This window comes from Amphibalanus amphitrite, unplaced genomic scaffold, assembly GCF_019059575.1.
Source record: "Amphibalanus amphitrite isolate SeventyFive unplaced genomic scaffold, NRLGWU_Aamphi_draft 001345F_arrow, whole genome shotgun sequence".
In the NCBI taxonomy this organism is placed as follows: Eukaryota; Metazoa; Arthropoda; class Thecostraca; order Balanomorpha; family Balanidae; genus Amphibalanus; species Amphibalanus amphitrite.
The window spans coordinates 41,227-61,978 of NW_024882838.1; the positions used below are offsets into that span (position 1 = coordinate 41,227).

Consider the following 20,752-nt stretch of genomic DNA (forward strand, 5'->3'; position numbering starts at 1 on the left):
GAGGTTATGCGCATCGCTGCATACCTAGCCGAACGCTGAGCTGTTGCTGGAATATGAGCGCACGTGGAAATTGGTCGGACTGTTAAACTTCGGAATACGAGCATGCGTAATCAAGACGAGGAGCAGTGTAGCCAGAACTGAAGTCAGAACCCTGCGCTTTTGAAGTGCTTCGACAGGAGATGGGTTTCAGAAACGACGCTGTTTTTTTTTGTTTTTTTTTTTGCTGGGCCAATGCTACCGGGAAATGAAACTTTTCTACAACAGCGTCACAGATATTGCCATCCCATTCATAAGGAAGTATTTCTCTTTTATCTGTGGACATTTATTTGAATTGTTGTATCAATCTTTCCATTCGACTATTTTCCGTTTCTTCATTTTCCATGTTTGGTCGTCGTTTCTGGCTATCGCCATCTACACGACCACTGCGCGCTGCGGACCTGCTGTGGCCACGTCACCGGAACAGTTGGTCCACGGTACCACCGTCCGGGCCCTGCAGCAGGGCCCAGTCGGTCCGTCCGACGGCCCTCCCTGCCCGGCCGACGGGCTGCGTCTAACGTCCCCATCTTTCACAAAGGCCTCTTTGGTCTCCCGACGACGGCCGCCTGCAGAAAGACAGAGGACGAGAGACGTCGGCCGCACACGGCTAATGGATCCTCTCCGGGGCGGGGGCGGGAGGGATGGTCGAGATTGTTCCTCGATGGCGCGACATGTCCGTGCTCCGGTCATCCCGCCGGGCCGTCGCGGTCGGGCCGCTGCCGGGCGGACGCTCCCTCCACGGGGACAGGGGCTTGGGGCAGCCGCCCATGGAGACAGGTGGACGGCGGGATACACGATGGTAGACAGAGACGGAACATCTCAATGTGTCCACGGATGCAACCTTGGACAAAGCTCTACATGCATAGTTCATTGGTCAACTAGAGACGAATAGCATTACGTGTATTATATGTGATTGTCGTGAATATTCTCTTGCTTACAACTTTATCTTTTCGGAGGCGCTATTAAGTTTCTTTACCACGCTTTCAGTGCATTTGATTTCGCCCCGTGTCCACTTTCTTGCATGTCATGCTGTTTTTGCGCCTCGTCCCATCTTTGAACTCTTCATAACGAAGCCAGCAGCAGCCTCGGCCGTACAATACGCGGGCACTCAGGACTGGACGCAGCCCCATCGCGTCTGGTTTGCAAACATGATGCGGCACTTCCGTCACACAATGAATCTGTTTACAAATTGCTTCATATCGTACGGTAGTCGGGCAAAAAACCCGTGGGAACGCCGCCGCCCCGGAACAGCACGAGTTACACACGCAAAAACCGGCCGACGCTCATTAGTTGATGGCGCCGCGCGGGCCATTATGCGGCACGTTTCGTCTTCCGCCGCCGGTAGCCGGGGCGCGGTGCGACGAAAAATGACGCCCTCCAGCAAATTGTGGCCAAATCGGCGAGCTAATGAGGGCACAGCCGGCACTGGCGGCGCTTGTGGAGCGCGACACCGGAGGAGCTCGGCGGTGGCGACTAAAAACGCGAGTAAATCGCCGGCCGGCCGCTCGGAGCGGCACCTGTGCGGCGCGGCCGGCGCGACCTGTCACCGTTTGACTCTGGATTCATATGGAGGGCCAGCTTCTGAAACCGACGCCTCGGTGCGGCAATTTGGGCTGGCGAGTTTGGCTCTTATTCGGCAGCCTCGGTCGGCGACCGTCCGCCGTCGGCCGGCTCAACTCTAAAATTCCGTCCACGTGAGATGGCTGTCGGGCGGTGTGCGTGTGTGACTGACTGTCATGCAGCGCTCTCCTGCGGGCCGCAATCGGGCGGTCAAAACAGCCGGCCGGCTGTCGTTGGCCGAGTGGGCCGCTGCATAATTCATACTGCAGGTACGACTCGGCCGCGGCACCGCCGGCTCGGCCGTGCCCGTACACACTGGGTTAAATATGAGCCCTCTCTGTGACTGGTGTTTTGAGAGAGAACTTGTTGCCGGGGTTTCTTGGAGAGCGTGACATGGTCCGCTAAGCTCAAAGATGGGCTACGGATTAAATCTGTATCTGAAGTCGTACGAGTGGTTCAGACTCTCGCTGGGAAAGACCGACTCGCTGGACGAAAAGTCAATATTAGAGGATGTCTGCTCTGAAGATTTCTGCGGCCTTTGTCGGCCGTGGCCCTCCGCTGCCGGTCCGTACCATCGCCGGCGCTCCATCCATCCCGAGGAGGCCAGCTCTGAATGGCGGCCGCGCCAGTATCGGCGGCCGGCCCTCATTGACGGCTGGCCCATCGGTCAATCCGAGTAAACTTTTATCTCGGCCGGCCGTCAATGCAATCTGGACGGACCGGCCGGGCCGGGAGGCGGCGGTCGGCTCGCTCTCGGCTCGCTCCGGCTTGCAGCGGACTGCCGCGGACTGTGAGATTGGCGGACTGGCGCAGTGGCAACTGTAGGTGGATGGGATTCGTATCGTGGGTCTGGTTACAGGCACATATCCGTGCCTGTCGCTAACTGCAGCGCCGAGGGCCCAGCATAACTACAGTGGTCCGCAGCTTTCCGTCTCTCTGCTCCTCACTACTTGTTAACAGATAGGGTGCTTTATGAATTGGTCAAGGTTCAGCATTAGGCGTCATGCTTGAATTTCATGTCACTGGATATAAGTTTTCATAGTGCGTAAAAATGTATGTGTATATATATTTTGTTTATTTTTATGTCGAAACTAATGAAAAAGAACTTCAAACTAAACATTTATTTATTGGAGATGATTCTTGAGCTTGCTTTAGGGCTGCCATTTCTATCGACTATCACCCACTTTTTATATTCAGTTGGTATACCAAAACAATGCATAAAATTCCCACCGCCGCGCTGTGCGTTACGGCTCCATCCCTGGGATCCTTTCTGTCTAGTTTGCCGGATCGAGACACCGCGCGGGATTCCATTACGGGGCGCGCCGGGGCGGCAGTCTGCAGCGACGCCAGTCGATGTGTCTCGGCGAGTGGGCGCCGGCCGTGCCGCTCCCCGGGGCGGCGCGCGAGACGCCCGAGGACAGCCGGAGATATTTCCCTCTCTCGCTCTGTGTCTGCAGAACGGCTGGCGAAGGCGGAGACGCCTCCCGTTAACGTCACGCTGCAAATGAAGTCCATCTGTTTGGGGCCGCGCGGGCCATTTCCCCTGGCGATTTGGCGTTCAGAAATAGGAAAATCGCTTATGTTGTTTTTTCCTGCCGTTGCCGAATCGACTGCTCTCAATGGGGGGCGTGCGTCCCGGCTGTCGCGGGAAGATCTATGTATGTACTGGCCAGCCGAGAGCGGCGAGGAATTTTGGAAGCGCTCAATCCTGAGACGTATCGGAGACTATAAATTTGCCACCCGTGGGAGCTATATTTTTCAGCTTTAGCAAAACAACTTGTTACTGGTGCGCTGAGCTGCCAAAGCCAATCGGCTAACGGGTGACAGCCGACCGGCCGATTGGCTGATTGAGATGTGTCCCGTGTTTAGCGACCCGGGACTTCGGTGGGATGCCGGCTGATCGGGGCCGTGCTCGCCGTCTTTCCCGTGTTCAGTGGGAGCTTTCTCTGACCATCGGTCACGGGCAGTTCCGAGCGGAGAGTGGCCGCGGCGCCGGCAGTTTGGGCCGCTGGAAACGTGCTGCAAACTGGCCCACTTTCGGCACGGCGGCGCGTTCTGGGCGTAGCCAGCCTTCAGCTGAGATTCACTGCGGTCAGTCGGGGTCAGAGCCGTACGCGGCCACCTCTGACCCGGGAAAAACAGACGCGCCGGCTAATGAAGATGGCACCGGGCGCCGCCCAGCGCTGCCGAGCTGCTGCACAGAGCTGAACGAAGACCACTAGGGCAGTCAGACGACTCTGAAAGCTATCAACCAAGGCTGCGTTGTAAGATCTTAGTGGCAATAGTCTTACTGAGATGTGGTTTCTGTCGATTATACAATGTAGCTAAATAGCTTCCACTGGCTCCCTGCAAACACGATGTGTGCCATCATTGCCATAGCCGGACCCACCAGTTCTTCTGTTCGCCTCAGAGCCTGTTCGTGCCTCTATGATATCCCCAACCGTCTGTCAGTCTGGAAGCTGCCGAGGAGAGGCCGCGGCCGGTGTCCACTCGTAGTCCCCGAGACGCTGCAGCGAGGGACGGACGGCCCGTGGCCGGCGACTGAGTGGCTCTTTTGTCCATGCTCGTGCCGCTTCAGTTCCGCCACTACCGTCAGCTCGCCGGAAAGATAATGCTGCATTATCCATCACGACCTGCTTGACTGAGGACGCGGCGAGGACAGCTCGGTGGTGGATGCTCCCGCGGCCCGGAGGATCCCGCTGGCGATGAGAGGCTTACGGGAGGACTGCGGGAGACTCCTGTTTGCTCTCAGTTCCGTGCTAGACGATGTTGGCTGTCATGTGTCAGGGCTTTCGTCATTAATTTTCTCCGCTTTTTTTATTGAAATCGTCTATTTGCTCGCTAGTCGGAAGTTTTTCATACACGGCCTTTGCCTATTGCTAGAAGCATGTAACGGTCTCCTGATGTCGAGGTGTCGGTGCGGTCCGCTGCTGTTAGTTTGGGAAGTCTGTCCGTCCACGGTTCAGTTCAGTTCAGTTGTGTATTTTGGTAACCAAGAACAAAAAAAAAAACATCGGAGAAAATAATCGCGGATCGGCGCAAAAGCAAAATGCTTAAATCAAAGCGCCTTTCCCACAAAACATAAACACAAATAAACACACAAAAAAGGAAATATTAACACGAAAATTAAGTGCAAAATAAAACCACCTGGCCACAGGTCACGACGGCCCCGCCAGCAGCCCGCCGAGCAGCCCTCCGGACATAGTCACCAGGTGTCCGGGTCCCGGGCAGCAGCAATCGGTCCCCTGTCTGCAGGTCCCTGTCTGCCGTAAAGATGCCCGTGCCTCGCTGTGGCGAAGATTCCGCTTCTCTGCGCCGCCACTGGCCGTCGAAAACATCACCGGGACGCATCATCACTCACTTTTTTCCGGCGCCCCTTACGAGCGTCGATAACAGAGTTGTGGGCCGGCGAAATATGGATTTAAGCTCGCCGAGATACAGCTGAAAGTAAACATAAGCACTCGTGATCGCGATAAAACGAGTCAATATGAGGCTTCTGAAAATAAGCAGACGCCATTTGCGCCCGTTAATTAGTCATTCAGCTAAGAAGTAAACCGTTCAACACGATTAATTAGGCACTTATATGCCGTTTTCCAAGATTACGAGGAAGTTACTCAGCAGCTGCAACGCGAAAACAGTTTTGGAAAATACTGTCACAGGCAGAATGTTTCATATAAGTGTGCCAGCCCTCACATGCCAGAGTTTTGGAGACTTGCATCACAACCATAATAGATCGTCGGATACATTTTACATTAACAAAGTGAAAGCGTATTACTAGCGAAGTTGCTGCCGCTGCTAGACACAAGACGCGTTTGAGACGAACATTTATTTATCATGCATCGTAAGCCAATTGGAACCTGTGGGGACTAACAAACATCTGGTTCGCTCGTTAATCGTGCTGATGCCTGTGGAGTGTGTGCTTCCTACTCAAGTTTGCTTTCTGTTCTTTTTCAGGTGGCGATCAAGATCATCGACGTGGACAAGGTGAAGGAGGAGTATGTCCGCCGGAACCTGGGCCGAGAGGTGAAGGTGCTCTCCCGACTGCGACACCCCAACATCGTCCGACTCTACGAGACGATGATGGTGAGAGAGGCCCACAAACAGCTCACTGGCTCGGACTTTCCCCGCGTCGTAACGCGTGTCCAGTACCTTTCAATCACCGGTATCCCGGGACGAAATGTGCCCACCGGTGGGTAACGGCTGGCCGGTGGGTGTAGCGTGACACCCACTCTTCAGAGGCCGCCTCTGAGACTGAGTGGCGACTGAGGCCGACTGGGCGGCAGTGATCTGCACCCCGCTACTTTACATCGGCTGACCGCGGGTGATAACTGCGTGCGGCCCGCTCCCCTCCTCATCGTGCGCGGCCGCCGCCGTCGGGCAGCTGTCTTTTATTGCACTCCGTCTCCAGATATTAATGCTAGCCGGCTTTTTATCCGTGCGACGCCATCCATAACCAGGAGACAATGGCCAGGAGCGGAGTGGCGGCCAGCCGCCCGGGAACCCATTAACGGCCGCCGCCCGCGGCCGGGTCGCCGCCGCCGCCGCTCACTGTATTTCATTTAGCGCGCGCGGCCGGCCGCTCTGCCGGGGCACCGACGGTGGGCGGCGGCCGACCCGGCAGCGCCAGTCAAACGGACCTCAAACGGAGAAATATACGGCGCCGTAAATCGTCTATCGGCCGCCGGCAACTCTGTGTGCCAATATCGGCCGGGGGACGGCGTGGCCACTGCACTGCCGGCCGGCCGGCACACAGCCGTGTTGATTCTGCCGCCGCCGCCGGCCAGTTCCGACTGGAGCCTCTCTGGAAAGTCCCTCCACCAGTGGACGGAGGAGCTGGGATCCACGAACTCTGTGCCGACTGCCGACTGGAGATGGAAAAGGACCCGTTTTTCTTTCGTGATCTGCGATTTTACACTTTCAGACATTTGCTGTGTCATGAAATTTATCAGCCTTATCTGATGGGACGGCTAAAACTAACTTCCATAATCACAATGCACGTTTTAATCATGCGTATTCAATTGTTTCTTGAGTCGGTTGAATGCCTTCATGTGAATGGCAACTTAGCGGCCCCCGGCTAAGAGGCGTTGGGCGAGGGCAGACAGATGCCGGAGAGAGCGAGGGAGAGGGTTCCAGGAGCAGGAACTGCCACCAGTGGGCGATCGGCCTTTACTCAGCCAACAGAGTGTCTAGATCACGGAGGCGTCAGGCATGAGCCCAACCGTGGGTATACTGAGCGCTGAAAAACTGGTGCATCTTTTATAGTTAATGTGTCTGCTGATGCAGGTGGGTGTATGTGCTCGCGAGTTGCTCCGGTATCATCATTGGATAACTACATCAGCCAGAACCATCTAATTATTACGGGAGACCGTATTCTGCGGAACGACCGGCACAAAATGGGAGCCGGCAAAAACAGTAACGACCGCACCTTGAACGAATTCATGTGGGAACCGCTCTTTTCAAATCAGGCTATCCACGGTAGCCGATCGTAAACCGGTCCGACAAAAACGAGCGCCTCAGGAGTTTTACGTCGCTCCTAAACGTCCGTACAATGGATGACTAAATTGTCCATCTGGGGAGAGACGCCCAGTAAAAGTGAGATAGACTGCGACCTCTTTGGCGATCCTTTGAACCCGTTCTCGTGAAATCGCAATTAAATTAGTTTTAAAGACGAGTTTAGAGCCGACCCATATGCTTCGTTTGCCTTCCTTCGTTTGGCAATGGCGTCCTAAAACGAACTACATGCTGGGAGGTGCCATTCTGAGGCATTTGTCGCTGAGAAAAGCTATGCCGCTAACCGTCAGAAGGCATTCGGTGGTAAGGGAATTAGGGCAGTATGCGACACATTTTGACTTCAACTTCACAGAGCTTTTGAAATTCACGTCCTGTACTTACCAGTCGTGTAGCGCACTTGCCGGCGTTAGCTTGTGCCGGCTTTATGAAGTGTTTTCATTTATGTCTCTGCTCTGTTTAACATTTCACCATTTGTCGCGTTTTCCCGTCGCAAGCTGCATCGCTGCTGAGTCATGCCTGTCCTCTGCGGGTCTCACCGCCCTGGATGGCTGCATAGATATTGACGACGCTCCGAGGTCTATTCTCTGGGAATAGCGACTCGTCTGTGGCGTAGGGACGGAGAGGGGACTTCGCCACCGCCTTGGCACACGATTTGTCAGAGAGCTCCCGGCCCGGTTTTTGCCGACCCACCTCTGATCCAGACTGTTTTTGTTGTCGCGCTTCTTCTACCATCGGGGAGTATCGTGTTTAAAGTCTGCATTAGACGCAAATAGATGAGTTTCAGCATTCATTTTGACAGATCCAATAACCGTTTATCCCGATATGCTTTACGGTTGGAGCTCGGCTAGTCGCCGGCAAAAAGGTGGCTTGAAGCGCGGAATTGAAAAGGCACGTGGAAAAGAAGCGGTGCGCGGATGGATTTACAGATGTTTTTGGCTGCTGTCGGTAGGGAGTGCCGTGCCGTGTAGGTGACGAATGGCTGCGGGAGAGGTGTCGTGTGCAGCCGTGTCACGCAGCGCCAGCTGCGGTACGGCGGCCCCCTCTCTTTTCCGCGCAGAGTTCCTCTCAAGCGACCGAGTCGTGTCATCCGACGGCCTAACAATCCCACAGTGCCTCTGCCGGAGAAGCAGCGGCATTTTGTTTATTTTTTGAAGACAATACGCTGGGAAAGGAGAAGACATGATAAAGCAAGAGAAATACACGGGTGAAAGCCAATTGCAACAATTCCCACAGGCCTTGGTACTCATGATGAATTCTAGTCCATGATTCCTACAGTCAGTTTCGGAGGACGGCAGTCGTTCATGCTCTAGAGCACTTGTTTTGGTCGAGCAGTGCTGCTGTTCCTCCTCAGACAGCCAGTCGGTCGTTTCCGCTGACGGGTGGCGGTGACTTGCTTTCCTGTCCGCCCGTCCGTCCGTCCGTCCATCCGTCTCATATGGGCCCGTTCGTATTCCTTCCGCGTTTCATTGGCAAACTTTGTCATCTCATCCGGCACGCAAAGGAGCGTGTGACGGCGTCGAGAGGTTTAACAGTTTTCCGCCAGACGACGGCGCAACTTTTTTATTCAATCGCGGCGCGCGGCGGCGAATGTTGCGCGGCGCCGCGTCGCTTTGGGGTCCGCCGGCTCGCACGTACCGATGGAGATGAATTGGAGCGCGGCTGGCGGCCATAGCGAGCCGCGCCGCGTGATTGATACATCTATAATCTCTCAAAAGGCGATCGGGAACTCGGCTGCCGCGGCTGATGCGTGTTTGTGCGCCGGAGAACAAAAATAAGCGGATTAATCAAGTGGAAGTTGAAGAAAAAATGCTGGAGAGTGTTGTGGCGCAGTCGGCCAGCCGAGTAGTTTGTCGACTAAGTTTTCGGCGCTGAAAGGTAAAGTTTGGTAAGAGTTTCAAGAAGCTGGGCTTTGATTTTGGGCTAGAATATAACCATTGGGCGGTAAGGTGTTTCCAATTATTTTGTTTTTCAACAGGAGCAGTTTCGTCACCATCATTCCGCCAAGCTATTTATATATTTCCATAACACTTTTTATCAAGCTCGATCTTTTGAATTTAAAGTGAACCATGACACTCCAAAATGTTGTTTTGAACGCTGTGCAACAAAACGTACACAAAAACCCAACTGATCGCTCTGATGCTGTATGTTTGATTGACCACAAGTGCTGTGCTGTCATCGCATGCAACGTCAAAATCTGGGACTCGTCCCCTGACCTGCCTTGACTTGATCTGACACCTCAAATGTGATGCCAATGTTGTGCAATCAAGTCACCTCTATACTGTTTGGTGACGGAGTACGCGTCAGACGTGACGTAACCTTACTACCGTGACCTGACCTGACCTCTGTGTGTCTGTACGACCTCCAAACGGTTTGCCTCCACTGCCTGGTGGTGACCTGAGTCCCTGACCTGAGCTGACCTCTGTGTGTCTGTGTGACCTCCAGTCGGGTCACCTCTACTGCCTGGTGATGGAGTACGCCCCCGGCGGTGACCTCTGCTCGCTGGTCAAGGCTCAGCGCGAGCGGCGCTTCCCTGAGGGCCGTGCCCGACCCTTCTGCCGTCAGCTGGTCTCGGCACTCACTTACATGCACGGCCGAGGGATCATTCACAGGTCAGTCAGTGCCAGCATTTTATCAATCTACATCCATACGGCGTTCTGTATTATTTCGATGCCTCAAATACATATATGAAGAAATGTGTTAACTGTAAATATGCAATACGAGGAAATTTAATAAGATCGGCGCAAGAACATTTGTGACGCTAATTGCACAGTAGGTATCTATATGACCTACAGGCTTGTGAATAGCCGGACTGTATTTTATTTACAGCACTGGGTAGATTTTCATTGTTCAGTGATTTAGAAATTTCCTTTAGTCAACCGAGCAACATATCTGGAGCGGGTTTGCTAGTTGGCTGACAAACTTCAGCCTGGGCTGCGGTCGGACTCCAACTATATCATCTACCACAGCCGCCGTCTGCGTTCTTGGCGCAGCTGCGGCGACGGTGGCGCACTGGTCAGACGACGCGTCGTTATCGCCGCACCGGCCGTCCCCTGGCGGCGCAGTGCGCCAGATAAGCCTCAACGACAGTGTGCCGCCGGTGATAGCGTTTGATAGGTCCGGCCGGCCGGCGGACGACCTGGGGAGGGGGGGGGGGGGCAGTGCGCGCTGTCCCGGCCGGGGCTCCATCGAGCAGCTATCAGACTCCGCCAGCGCGGCGGTGTCCGTTCGTCGCGACGTACCGCCACTGCCGGCGTCCCGGTGTAAGTGGGAAGTTTTTTTACGAGGTGTTTTACTGGCGTGACTGGCCGGCGCTCTGTTTAACTTGATAAGGCGTCTGACAGTATATTGGGGCAGAGTGCAGCGGACTCGGATAGGGAGGCGGGTGTGGGATCGATGCGGACGTGGTGCTCGCCACTGATTTAACTGGCTACGTGACCGGAGGAAGCGCTGGACGACGGTGAATGTATGAATGTACGACCCAAGTCGCGACCGTCGCGACTGTGACGGCCTCCGCCCGGGGTGGTCCGGTATGGCCGCGGTCATCGGTCAGGATCTGAATACAATATAGGGGGCGGAGAGCCAGTGCATTCTAAAAAGTGAGAACATATAATTTCATTTTATGCCGTTGGTATTTCATTTTTTATGTGGTTTGCCATTACTTTTTTCGTTTTAGGTCTGCTATCAACGGCACAAGGTAAGCTTATCAGCTCTCATCCTGCTAAACTGGAGTTCTCCCTTAGCATAGATAATTAGATATATCTTACGCCGTCGTGGTCAATGTCATTGTCTTTGGCCATCACCAGGCACCTCCTGCCTCTTGTGTCGTTGTCCTAGAATATCATTGCCCTACACAAGCTTTATCTTTCGATAGCTCCTATCCTACTCAAAGAAAAAATCGGCTACAAAAACGAAACTCCTAGCAACAGCAAACTGCAATGCAGTGTATCTACAAGATTGTTCGCCTTCGGGGCTCTTCACGAGGGAGCAATCGCATATTGTCACATCCGATTGGATCACCGCTGTTGGCGCTCCGTCTCTATCGACGGGGGTCGGCCCGGCCTGTATCCAGGGGGCGCCGCCGCCGACCGTTAGTGTGGATATCACGGTAAGTGCTTCGGCAATTCGTCAGCCATCAAGATCGATTACGGTGGCGCTCGTCAACGGAATGGCTGTCTTCCTCCCCCGGTAAGTCGGTCCTGGATGGTCGCTGGCTGTCCTGTATACCTACGCCGGGCCCCGATGGTCGATGTCCTATTTGTCGACCCTTTCTGGTCGCCGACTGTTCTGCTCGTCGATCGTTGATGTTCGCTGATCGTCTTCTACCGTTGTTTTCTGTTCTTATTCTATCCGCTGTTCTGTTCGTCAACCGTTGCTGGTCGCTCACTGATCTGTCGGTCGACCCTCGATCGTGTGGTTGCAGACAGTCCCATTCACTAGAATCGTGCATGGTTGCTTAAGTTACTGTTCTTTTCGTCGACCATCTACGGACAGTGTTTTCTCCGTCGACCTATACAGACACGAGCCGGTTTTATCCGAAATTGGCGCAGTGCGGCAGAGTGGCGCAAACGGGCGCGGTCCGGGCCTAGCTGCTAGGTGAGCAACAGTGATATCTTGTGCGATATATTTCTCGGACGGCTATTAGTCAGCGTCTCATTTAATCCGACAAACAGATGAAGCATGACGCTAAGACTTGGCTGTGCTGACCGTTCGTCAGGCTTAATTCGTATAGGCCTTTCCGGACTGTCGTCCGGAAAGGTTGTCTTCTCCCTGAACTCGCTGGATAACCATTGGCTGCAGCTGCCAGCTGGTGATTCACCAGCTGCCAGCTGGTGATTCAGCATGCCGGTAGCTTCCGCTTAGAACGCCATCATGAAAGCAAGACAAGTCTGACACAATGGTGCGTAATTTTGGCTTCTGTCCTTCGAGCACGCTAGCGTTAAACACTGAACTAAATACATGCTCCGTTATTCCTGGAACGTTTTTTTTTTTTGCTGTTTTTTCTAGTTAAAGCTGATTGCTGATGCTGTTCTAATGAGTTTCTGAACTTCGGTCCACTTCTTCGGTCCTGGTCGGTCAATTCCCACACTCTCGCTAAATATCGCCGGCTTTTCTGGGGTAGCTTGACAACAGCAAAAATAACTGTTGGGGTCGCTCTATAGATAATAACACATCCGCAATTTATCAAGCGATAGTTAAAAGGTAATTAGGGTTTCGCAGCCTGCCAGAAAAAGCTTAACTGTGAGACCGCACAATCTATCAATTTTCCGGGAATGGGTGTTCATTATGGGTGGGTAGTTAAAGTGATAAAAGTGATATTTTCCAGTTGTAGAAAAACAACTCCGATTGTCCTGTCCACTCATTAATAATGGAAACAAAGCCAGAGGCTGCGTTGGAGGGGAGTTTGCCTTTTTGTGCCAATAATTTATGACGTCAGAATCCCGAGTCAGTATTGCGCGTTCGGTTAGCCAATCTGCCGGGTACATGACGACTATCACATACAATGTCAATCATGGTTGCTGTTTTTTTTAAAGCATGGCGTGACAAAATTTGCTGATAATAGGATCATGGGAACTTGGAACAGAATTTTTATGCATTCAGTTCGCGCAAACTTCTATCCATAGGTAAGCTGACGAGGCAGCACTTTGGCGTGCCAAATTATATCTAAGCACATGATTTTGGATGATGAATCGATACTTTTGTGGAATACATTTTCGGAATCCCGGCAGCTGAAGTTTCCGGCATTATCACTTTCTCTGGGTAGATTCATATTGATTTATCACTTCCCGAATCTTTTTGACCGAACTTAACGTGTGGCGATTGACTGGTTGCATATTGTTTTTGGAAGTGTGAGAGTGAGCCCGCCTACCTGCCACTGATCCGTGACTCGCTCTGGACCTGTAACCACCCCCGTTACCGCCGTGCTCCTCCCCTTCCACCCTCGCTGCTCCTCCCCGCCGCCCCCAGTCGCCGCCGCGGACGCTAGCACGTCTATGCAAACGAGCCTAATAAATAAGAGGGCGTCCTTCCGCGCCAGCGGACCTGTCTGCCGGCGGGTGCCGACGACTGTCCGGCTGCTCGGGAGGGCCGGACTGGACACTGGGCCGTCGATCCACACGTGATAGCACCGGGTGCGCCGTGATCCGTCTTGTTCTACGGCCCATGATTGGCCACTCTCAGTGAGTATGAGATGTCTGTATAGGTGGGCGATGTGCCGAAAATACAGCTGTTGAGCGCCGGTCGGCGTTCTATCGGAGTCGGCGTTATCTGCGCGCCTCCAGCACCACCCAATAGCCGACGGCGAACATCGCGCCCGGTTTTTGTCAGCGCTCAGTCATCAATCTCGACGTCCTGTTTGTCGGTCGCCGCCTCTCGCGCCGCGCTCGACGCTCGGCTCGGAGCTTATTACCCGCCGGGAAATAGACTCATCGGGCTTTGATTACAAAAAATGATTGAGAGTTTACCATAATCCAGACGGAAACGTGACTGATAAAGTTTTTAAGGAGAGGTAGCGTGTTTGTATTGGAGAAGACGGGGCTTCGTCGTGATGAGAAAAGGCAATGTGAGTTTTGTTGTTATGGGCTAATCTTCCTATCTGAATGTCTGTTGGACGTTAGCTGTAATATTTTCTTCGTCATAAGATCAGCTTTGGGAATGATTTGCACGGGATTGCTGTTTATTTTTGACGGAGCAGCGACAAATAGTATCATCCGACTTTGCGTGTTCAGCACTGATGGATTTAGTGTCCACTGTCTGCCGACTGTGGTGACCATGTAATGCCCGCTGTCCACCGTAACCACTCCGTTCATGCGCCCCGGAGCGGTGTGTCTGCGCCGCCGTGGGCCGGACGTCCGCTGTCGCCGTGTCACGGAGCTGCTCCGGCGGTGACATGCAGCTCCCGTCCAGCGCCCCGTTTTTACGGGCGCCGGGTCAGCTGGCCGCGCCGAACAGTGTCATGAACGGGTTCCGGTGTGCGTGCGGACAGCGCAAAAACGGCCCACCGCCCGTCTGTCGGACATGCTTCATTTCCGGCGCCTCACGAGCGGCCCGCGGGCCGGCCGGACCGGGGACGCGGGGCGGTCCCACTAATGGCCGACCTGTCACGGCCCGAGACGTGACGGCCGACCACCGCGCGCCACCGCAGGCCACGGCGCCCTCCCGTGGACCGAGACGACGGACCGGGGGGTGGGGCGTCCCCCGCCGCTCCCACGGCACCCAGAAGACGTGATCGAACGGGAGCTGACGGACGGAAAACCGCCCGACGGGGACGCCGTGTCGATGCCCTCCTTGGGCCACCGCAAAGGGGTGCGCTGTAGCGACTCCCGGAAGAGATGTCATCCAGATATAAATTGGTCCACTTAGTTCCTGATGGGTGTTTTTTTTTTCATGGTGTGCCTGTACCCGGATGTGGTGTGCTAGGAGCAGACGCCCGACCAGTGCAGAAATATCTGCCAGCAGTGGCCAGGTCTGCCGGTCTCCCCGCGTGGACTCCGCCCTGAGTGGACTGTCGGCGGCGGCACCCTCCGTCTGGCCCTTGATGAAGTGAAGCCTTTCAGCATGCTTGTCCAGCTTCGTAGCTGCGCTGTCAACAGGGAGAGTGACCAGGCCAGACGACAGTAGCAGCAGCAGACGGAACAATAACGCCCCAGGCGGCCCGAGTCCGAAATGAAAAGCCGCAACGGATCAAAAGCTTTTATCTGAATGCAACGAAATATAACTGAAAATATTTAAAGATATTGAAGCTAAGCATGTATTTTCCACATCCATTTAACATGCACTCAGCTGCTCGCTGCTAAGTACGTCGGCCGTCCAGCTCGGTGAGTCAGTCGGGGTGTCGGCGGCGGGGTGGCCCCGGGGGCGGCGGCCGGCGCCGCGGGGTCGTCTCGTTTGTCACGGCGCGGCGGCGTCAGCAGCAGCGGCGCGCCATTTCCGCCGCAGCGCGCCGGACCGGCCGCACGGACTCGTTAGCGCGCCGCTGACGGCGCGACTGGGACGATGGCGGCGCGCCACCGGTGCCGAACTCGGCTAATAGACGGTCAACAGGACCTGCGCGCTGCGACGTCCCGGCCTCCGCGAGAGGCCGGCGATCCGCGCAGAACGTACACAGGATGTGTGGCTGGCGACAAATGAGAGGCATTCGAGGCTCGCTGTCAATGGTGTCGCCCGACCGACCCGTTCAACTGAGAGGCTTCCGTTCCGCTGTTGTGAGGTCACTATAATCGGGCTCTTCGTCGGTGAATGATTTTCTAGTAAATAAGATGCTTCATGAACTGAATTTCAGCTTCCTTGCTGCTGAATCGACGTCTCTCAGACGTTTTTAATAAACTACATTTTAGTTTGTGCCTTCAGACTCGGCACTGCTCAGATTTGATACTCTCAGAGACATCTAGTGACGAGACGAACAACCAACCGTGTGAAGGGCGCTTCACGTGCGTTCAATAAACGGCACACTGAGTGGTTTAACATAAAACACATGCTGTCAGCATGAACTTCGAGTGGCTGAGTGCCTACTGAACGAAATATGCTCCTCGGGAAGGAAAATATGAGTTTCAATATTGGCTGTTTGGCCTTATGCCTAGCATTATTGCTTATATTTACTAGCAGAGGTGCGGAGCAGCACCTACTAACAAGTTTTTGACGGTTCCGGCTCCGGCTTCGAGTAATATTGCGGCTTCTGTCTTTTGTAAGTTCAGACATTAGAGGTGTATGCTTTCCATCGCCGGTATATGCCGAGGACGAACCTCGCTCCCCACTAAATTGGCTCTAATCATTCGCGATACTGTCTTCGGTACTGAGTCGATCAGCCGACATTAGACCCGGTCCGGCCTGACCCGGCCACAGCACTAGAGCCTCCCGTCGCCGCCATTAGGGTGGGCGGGCGGCTCGGCCGGCGGGGTCACATCTCGACCTCCCCGGGAGGGCCATGCATTGGCTCTATACCTGCTGACCCGAGGTGCTGAGTCTGACAGGGACGGTTGCCCGGCCGAGGTTGGACGCGTGCGGTTTGGCAGACGGTTCTGCCTCCGTGCTCCCTATCGCCAGTGATCCGTATTTAAATCTAGACCATTTGGTGACAATCCTTCGCATCATGTGAGTTAAAGGGACTATCCCACCTTTAACATGGGGTTTGAGTTGAGATAGCCAAGTTTGCGGCGAGGTTCAGAAACCACTATCTATCTAGGTTGCAACCCCCGCGGCCTCTTGGTGTTGAAGAAATTCGTTCCCTTCATTTGAAAATGGGCCTTGTACAAGGCCCTATCTTCAACATGGAGCGACCGTTAGTGTGACGTCACCTCGTTTAGTCATTCTGATTTAAATGGGTTTGTTCGTTGAAAAATCGCTTAAAACTTGGTCTGAACTTTGTTGTGGTGCCTACAGAGTAAAAAGAATCAGCTTTATGGCAGTAATGTGGCCTGGGGAAGGAGGTAATTTTGGGCTGTGACGTCACATATTTGAAAGTTTGTGTTTGGAATATGGGAAGCCTAAGATGTTTAATGAAAATTAAATGCCAGAACCGTATTCCTGGTCATCCAATCTATAAAGTCGGGCACAATTTAACTGGTTTTAACAACATTTTAGAAGGTGGGATAGTCCCTTTAACAATTTCAACTCTTACCGTTTTAATAAACTTGGGCCGTCTGCATCATAGAGATCTTATATATCTTATATCTTATCTTGTATATAAGATCTCTATGGTCTGCATGCGATCTAAACAGTACACAGCACACTTGGCGTAGCTATTCGGGGATAACATAACTATCGGGAAAATGTTTTTGTCTATTGAATACCGTCATTTGAACAACATGAGACAGATGAAATAATAAGAGTATTTACCTACATTCTGGCCGAACAATTTATTTCATGGCCATTAGTATACCACCAGAGCTGTTCTTCACGCGACACAATTTGAGCACTTAGAATTGATCTGAAGACCACATCGATTTCGTTTCAATGTTTGTGAACAAAACTTCTTTACGCTATGATAAATAATTCTATCTGAATTTGATGAAAATTTGCACTTATCGTGAACGTTTACCTACTCAGTTCAATACAATAACGGTACAATTCCGGTCGCTCAGGTCAGCGGCCTCTGCAAATATCCAATCTGGGCTTCCATTCAAGCTCGCGATCGACATCTGGGCCCTGTTTCACCGGTGATAGCAGCAAGCTGCTATCACGTTTCGCGAGCTGACGTCATGTCGTGACGCCATACTGTTGTCGTCATGGGTAGTTCCGGCGCACGATTGCCGCGACCTTGGCGGCGGCATTAAGTGACGTATGAGCCTAAAAGTAAGAGTTTACGCAGTCATGATAGTATATATATTTTTGATATATATTTTTTTCAATATGATGTATTTAAAAGAAGTTGGGTTTAGGAAAAATTTGGACATTAACTTCGAACATTTAGCTGATGACGTAAAACAATATTGCGGCAATCGTGCGCCAGAATTGCCCCTTACGTCAGCAGTATGACGTCATCACATTACGTCAGCTCGCGCAATTTGAGAGCAGCGTGCTGCTATCACCGGTGAAACAGGGCCCTGACTGCTCTGGCCGCGTCAATGGCCGGTATTCTGGTCGGCGCTGCCTCAGCCTCTACTGACGTCATTTGCTGACGTCACTGGTGCGCACCTGAGGTCACGCACACGGCGACCGGGGTGACCGATCGATGGCCGGCGGCCGAACCCCGCGACCTTGGCGTGCGCCGGCAGACCTTGGATCGCGTCCGAACGTCCTTGGCGGCCGCTCGGACGGCCTTGCCAGCGGCGATGTGGGTCGCGCTCTCGGTGGGTGGCCTTATTTACCGGTCGCCTAGACGCCCCCGCATCCTCCGTGCCGGCCGAGAGGAGAGGCACGCACCGATAGTTGCCATCTCCCCACCTTCGCAAACGCTGCGGTGTCAAGGTCATCCATCGCCTCGGGCGGCGCACTACGTGTCGAGCGTCCGGCGCTGGACGAGTTCATCTTCCGCCCTCCGTGCTGCCTCCCCCGGCGGCCCACAGTGGACTCTCCCGCCCCCCACCCCCACGCACTCACTACCTCCCCTCGACCAGAGAATAGCTCCGTCCAATGTCTGTGATCTAGGATTTCTCGTCGTTTTTTTCCCTCCCCGTCGGAGGCTGGCGCGGGGTGGGGCGGGGGAGGGACGGTCTGGGCTCAGTGGAGGGTCGTTGCGGCAGGTCACGCCGGGTCGATAGAGGAGCTCTGCGCAGGCGTGCCCCCGTGCTCCGGTCAGAGGCGCCGCACTGAGCCGCCGGCCGGTCACCAAGGAGGTCGGCACCACGGGGTGCGGGTCGGACCCGCGCAGTGAAGGGTCGCCGGAGAGGTGACACGGTGGAAGACTCATGAGGAACCATGGGCGGCAGGAGATGTGAACGACTGAGGGAAGATACTCAACTGTTCGGTATCATGGGCCTGTGGAGGGCAGCATCGATATCGATGGTGCTAGTGGTGGTACGGTAGACTTGCCCTTTGGTCGGCTGCATAGGTCTGGCGATAGAACATAAAAAACTGGTGAAAATATTGATCACAGACTTCTACCAACTCATAAAAATTGACACTTAACCCTCTGCTATCGCAGCTAATTCAAAACCTGATGAGATATCCCCCCGCCATTTACATAATGAAGGGGTGAACAATAGGCATTTTCTCACTGCAAGCTATCGATTGAGCTCGACGGAGTTATGAATACAAAAAGGAATAAGGGAGCCGGGTGGAGAAGGAATGCGAGAGGAGAAGTAAGAAGAAGGGGCAATAAAGAGGGAGGGAGGCAGAGATAAGAGGCAAGAGTAGAGAAACTAGATAAAAGAGAGGAGGGATCTAACGGCGAGGAGAGAAACTCGCAAGCTTCCCTCCGCTATACGATCTTGGCTGTAATAATGATCTCTTAAGCTAGCACTGTTTGCATTTGCGTGAAATCTCGTTTCCATTTTCCATTTTATTTTTTTCCATTACATTTTCCATTTTAGCTGCATAGAATAACAAATACCGAATTGCAAAAAGAGAAAAACGCAAATACTTACCGCCGCTGTTCTACTAAAGCCACTTTGTGGAGGGAAACTAATAAAAAAGACAACTTTGATTGGGCCCGCATTTTTACAGGAACGGCATTCCATCTAAGAAACTTTCTCACGGTGTGTGTTCTTTATTTTCTGCTACTTAATTGTGTCTGTGCAAACAATGCCTGAACGTTATTACGGCATAATGTAATGAATACTAAGTGAGCGGGGCATGAAATTAATGCCACATGAATTAATTGAATTTGCGCTCTTTTACACACATTTATGTCACATTGCGCTCGATGAAATCAGCAACGATGTCATTTTTATCGAGCTGAAATTAAGACGAGGGACACGGTGTTCCCGTTTTGGGTGAAAGTGGCTCGCACGCGGCTGCGTTGTGGCAAATTCACACGCAATTTTCTCGGAAGGCTGGCAAGGTAATTACGAACTGAAATTGAAGTCGTGATGTTGCTTTGGACAAAGGGTCGGAAGGCACGGGTGGGGCGGGCGCCATTGCCCCGGAACGGAAACGTGGTAAATGATTCTCGCCAAAACACACATCACATCTTAGTCAACTGCTGTAGAACTGTTGTAATGGACATAAGACATGATGTTAGCGATAGGCAGCTAATTTGTTTTACAGTCACTAAAAGTCGCGGTCTGACGCGCTATGTTGCACATGTTCCATGTATGCTAGACTTATTGAGTTGGTTCAGAAACAGTGCAGCTTCGCGTTTTACGAGTCTAATTTTCTTTTGGCGCTTAAAACTGATAGACCGCTACTTTTTTAACCCGCGCCCTGCTGGGGGGGGGGGGGTGTTTGAACACCCCCCTTGTGGTTTTTCGCGAATATCTCAAAAACGGCGGCGCGGAGCGCCGCCGTTTTTGGTACACCTTATCATACATCAATTCTACACATGTTGTGAAAATTTCAGACCAAGGTCATTCAAGGTCAGGTCACCAGGTCACTTGAAGTGACCTCACCTCATAAAAACTTTCAATGTCTGTCATAGCTACACCGAGTGACCGATCGCTTTGAAACTTTCAGCGATTGCTAAGAGCAATAGCATGTACAAAATGTTTATCTCAGAATTTTGATATCGATGACCTAAGGTCAGGTCAATTTTGCGACCTCCCCATTATAAGTCAATGGGAGAAAATTGAAATGCGCCTCTTTTGGATGAAAGACATTATAAACACTCCCAAACACCGAATTACAAGTGGTTTAGACACACTGAACTTGAAAATGGTGTCCTTGACCCTTGTTTATGCCCTGAGGTCATCTTAGGTCACGAATGGTATCTAACAGTTTTTCGCAAATAACTTTTGATAGAGGCATGCTAGAGCGATGAAAACGCCTTAGATGTGTTCAGCTCGACGATACGGATCGACTGACATGCAACATGACCCTTCCCGGTCAGGTCATGACCTTGACCTGAGGTCAAATTTTCAAGTTGACCTTTCAAGGTCAAGTTATAGTTCATTCGATGCGTCTTGACGAGAGGAACACGATGCCGGTAAAAGTAAGCTCGTACAAGGCTTGGGTCAAAAGTTATTGCAGAAAAACTGTTTTCGAAAAAATCGGCTATTTTTGCAGTTTTTGCCCCCTGCAGGCAAAACCGTTGATGTTAGGTCAAATCTGAGAG

The 20,752-nt window shown here is 52.8% G+C and overlaps 1 protein-coding gene across 1 annotated transcript in view; it reads left to right on the top strand.

Moving 5' to 3' along the window:
- Positions 1-5,550: 5,550 nt before the first annotated feature.
- LOC122372317 (serine/threonine-protein kinase MARK2-like) overlaps positions 5,551-20,752 on the top strand; it is a gene marked incomplete at its 5' end in the record, with an annotated part of 32,859 nt that continues 17,657 nt past the window's right edge. Inside the window, 2 exons of the mRNA XM_043349386.1 lie at positions 5,551-5,679; positions 9,550-9,716. Of these exons, the coding sequence (XP_043205321.1) occupies positions 5,551-5,679; positions 9,550-9,716 (296 nt within the window). The remainder of the gene's footprint in view (positions 5,680-9,549; positions 9,717-20,752) is intronic.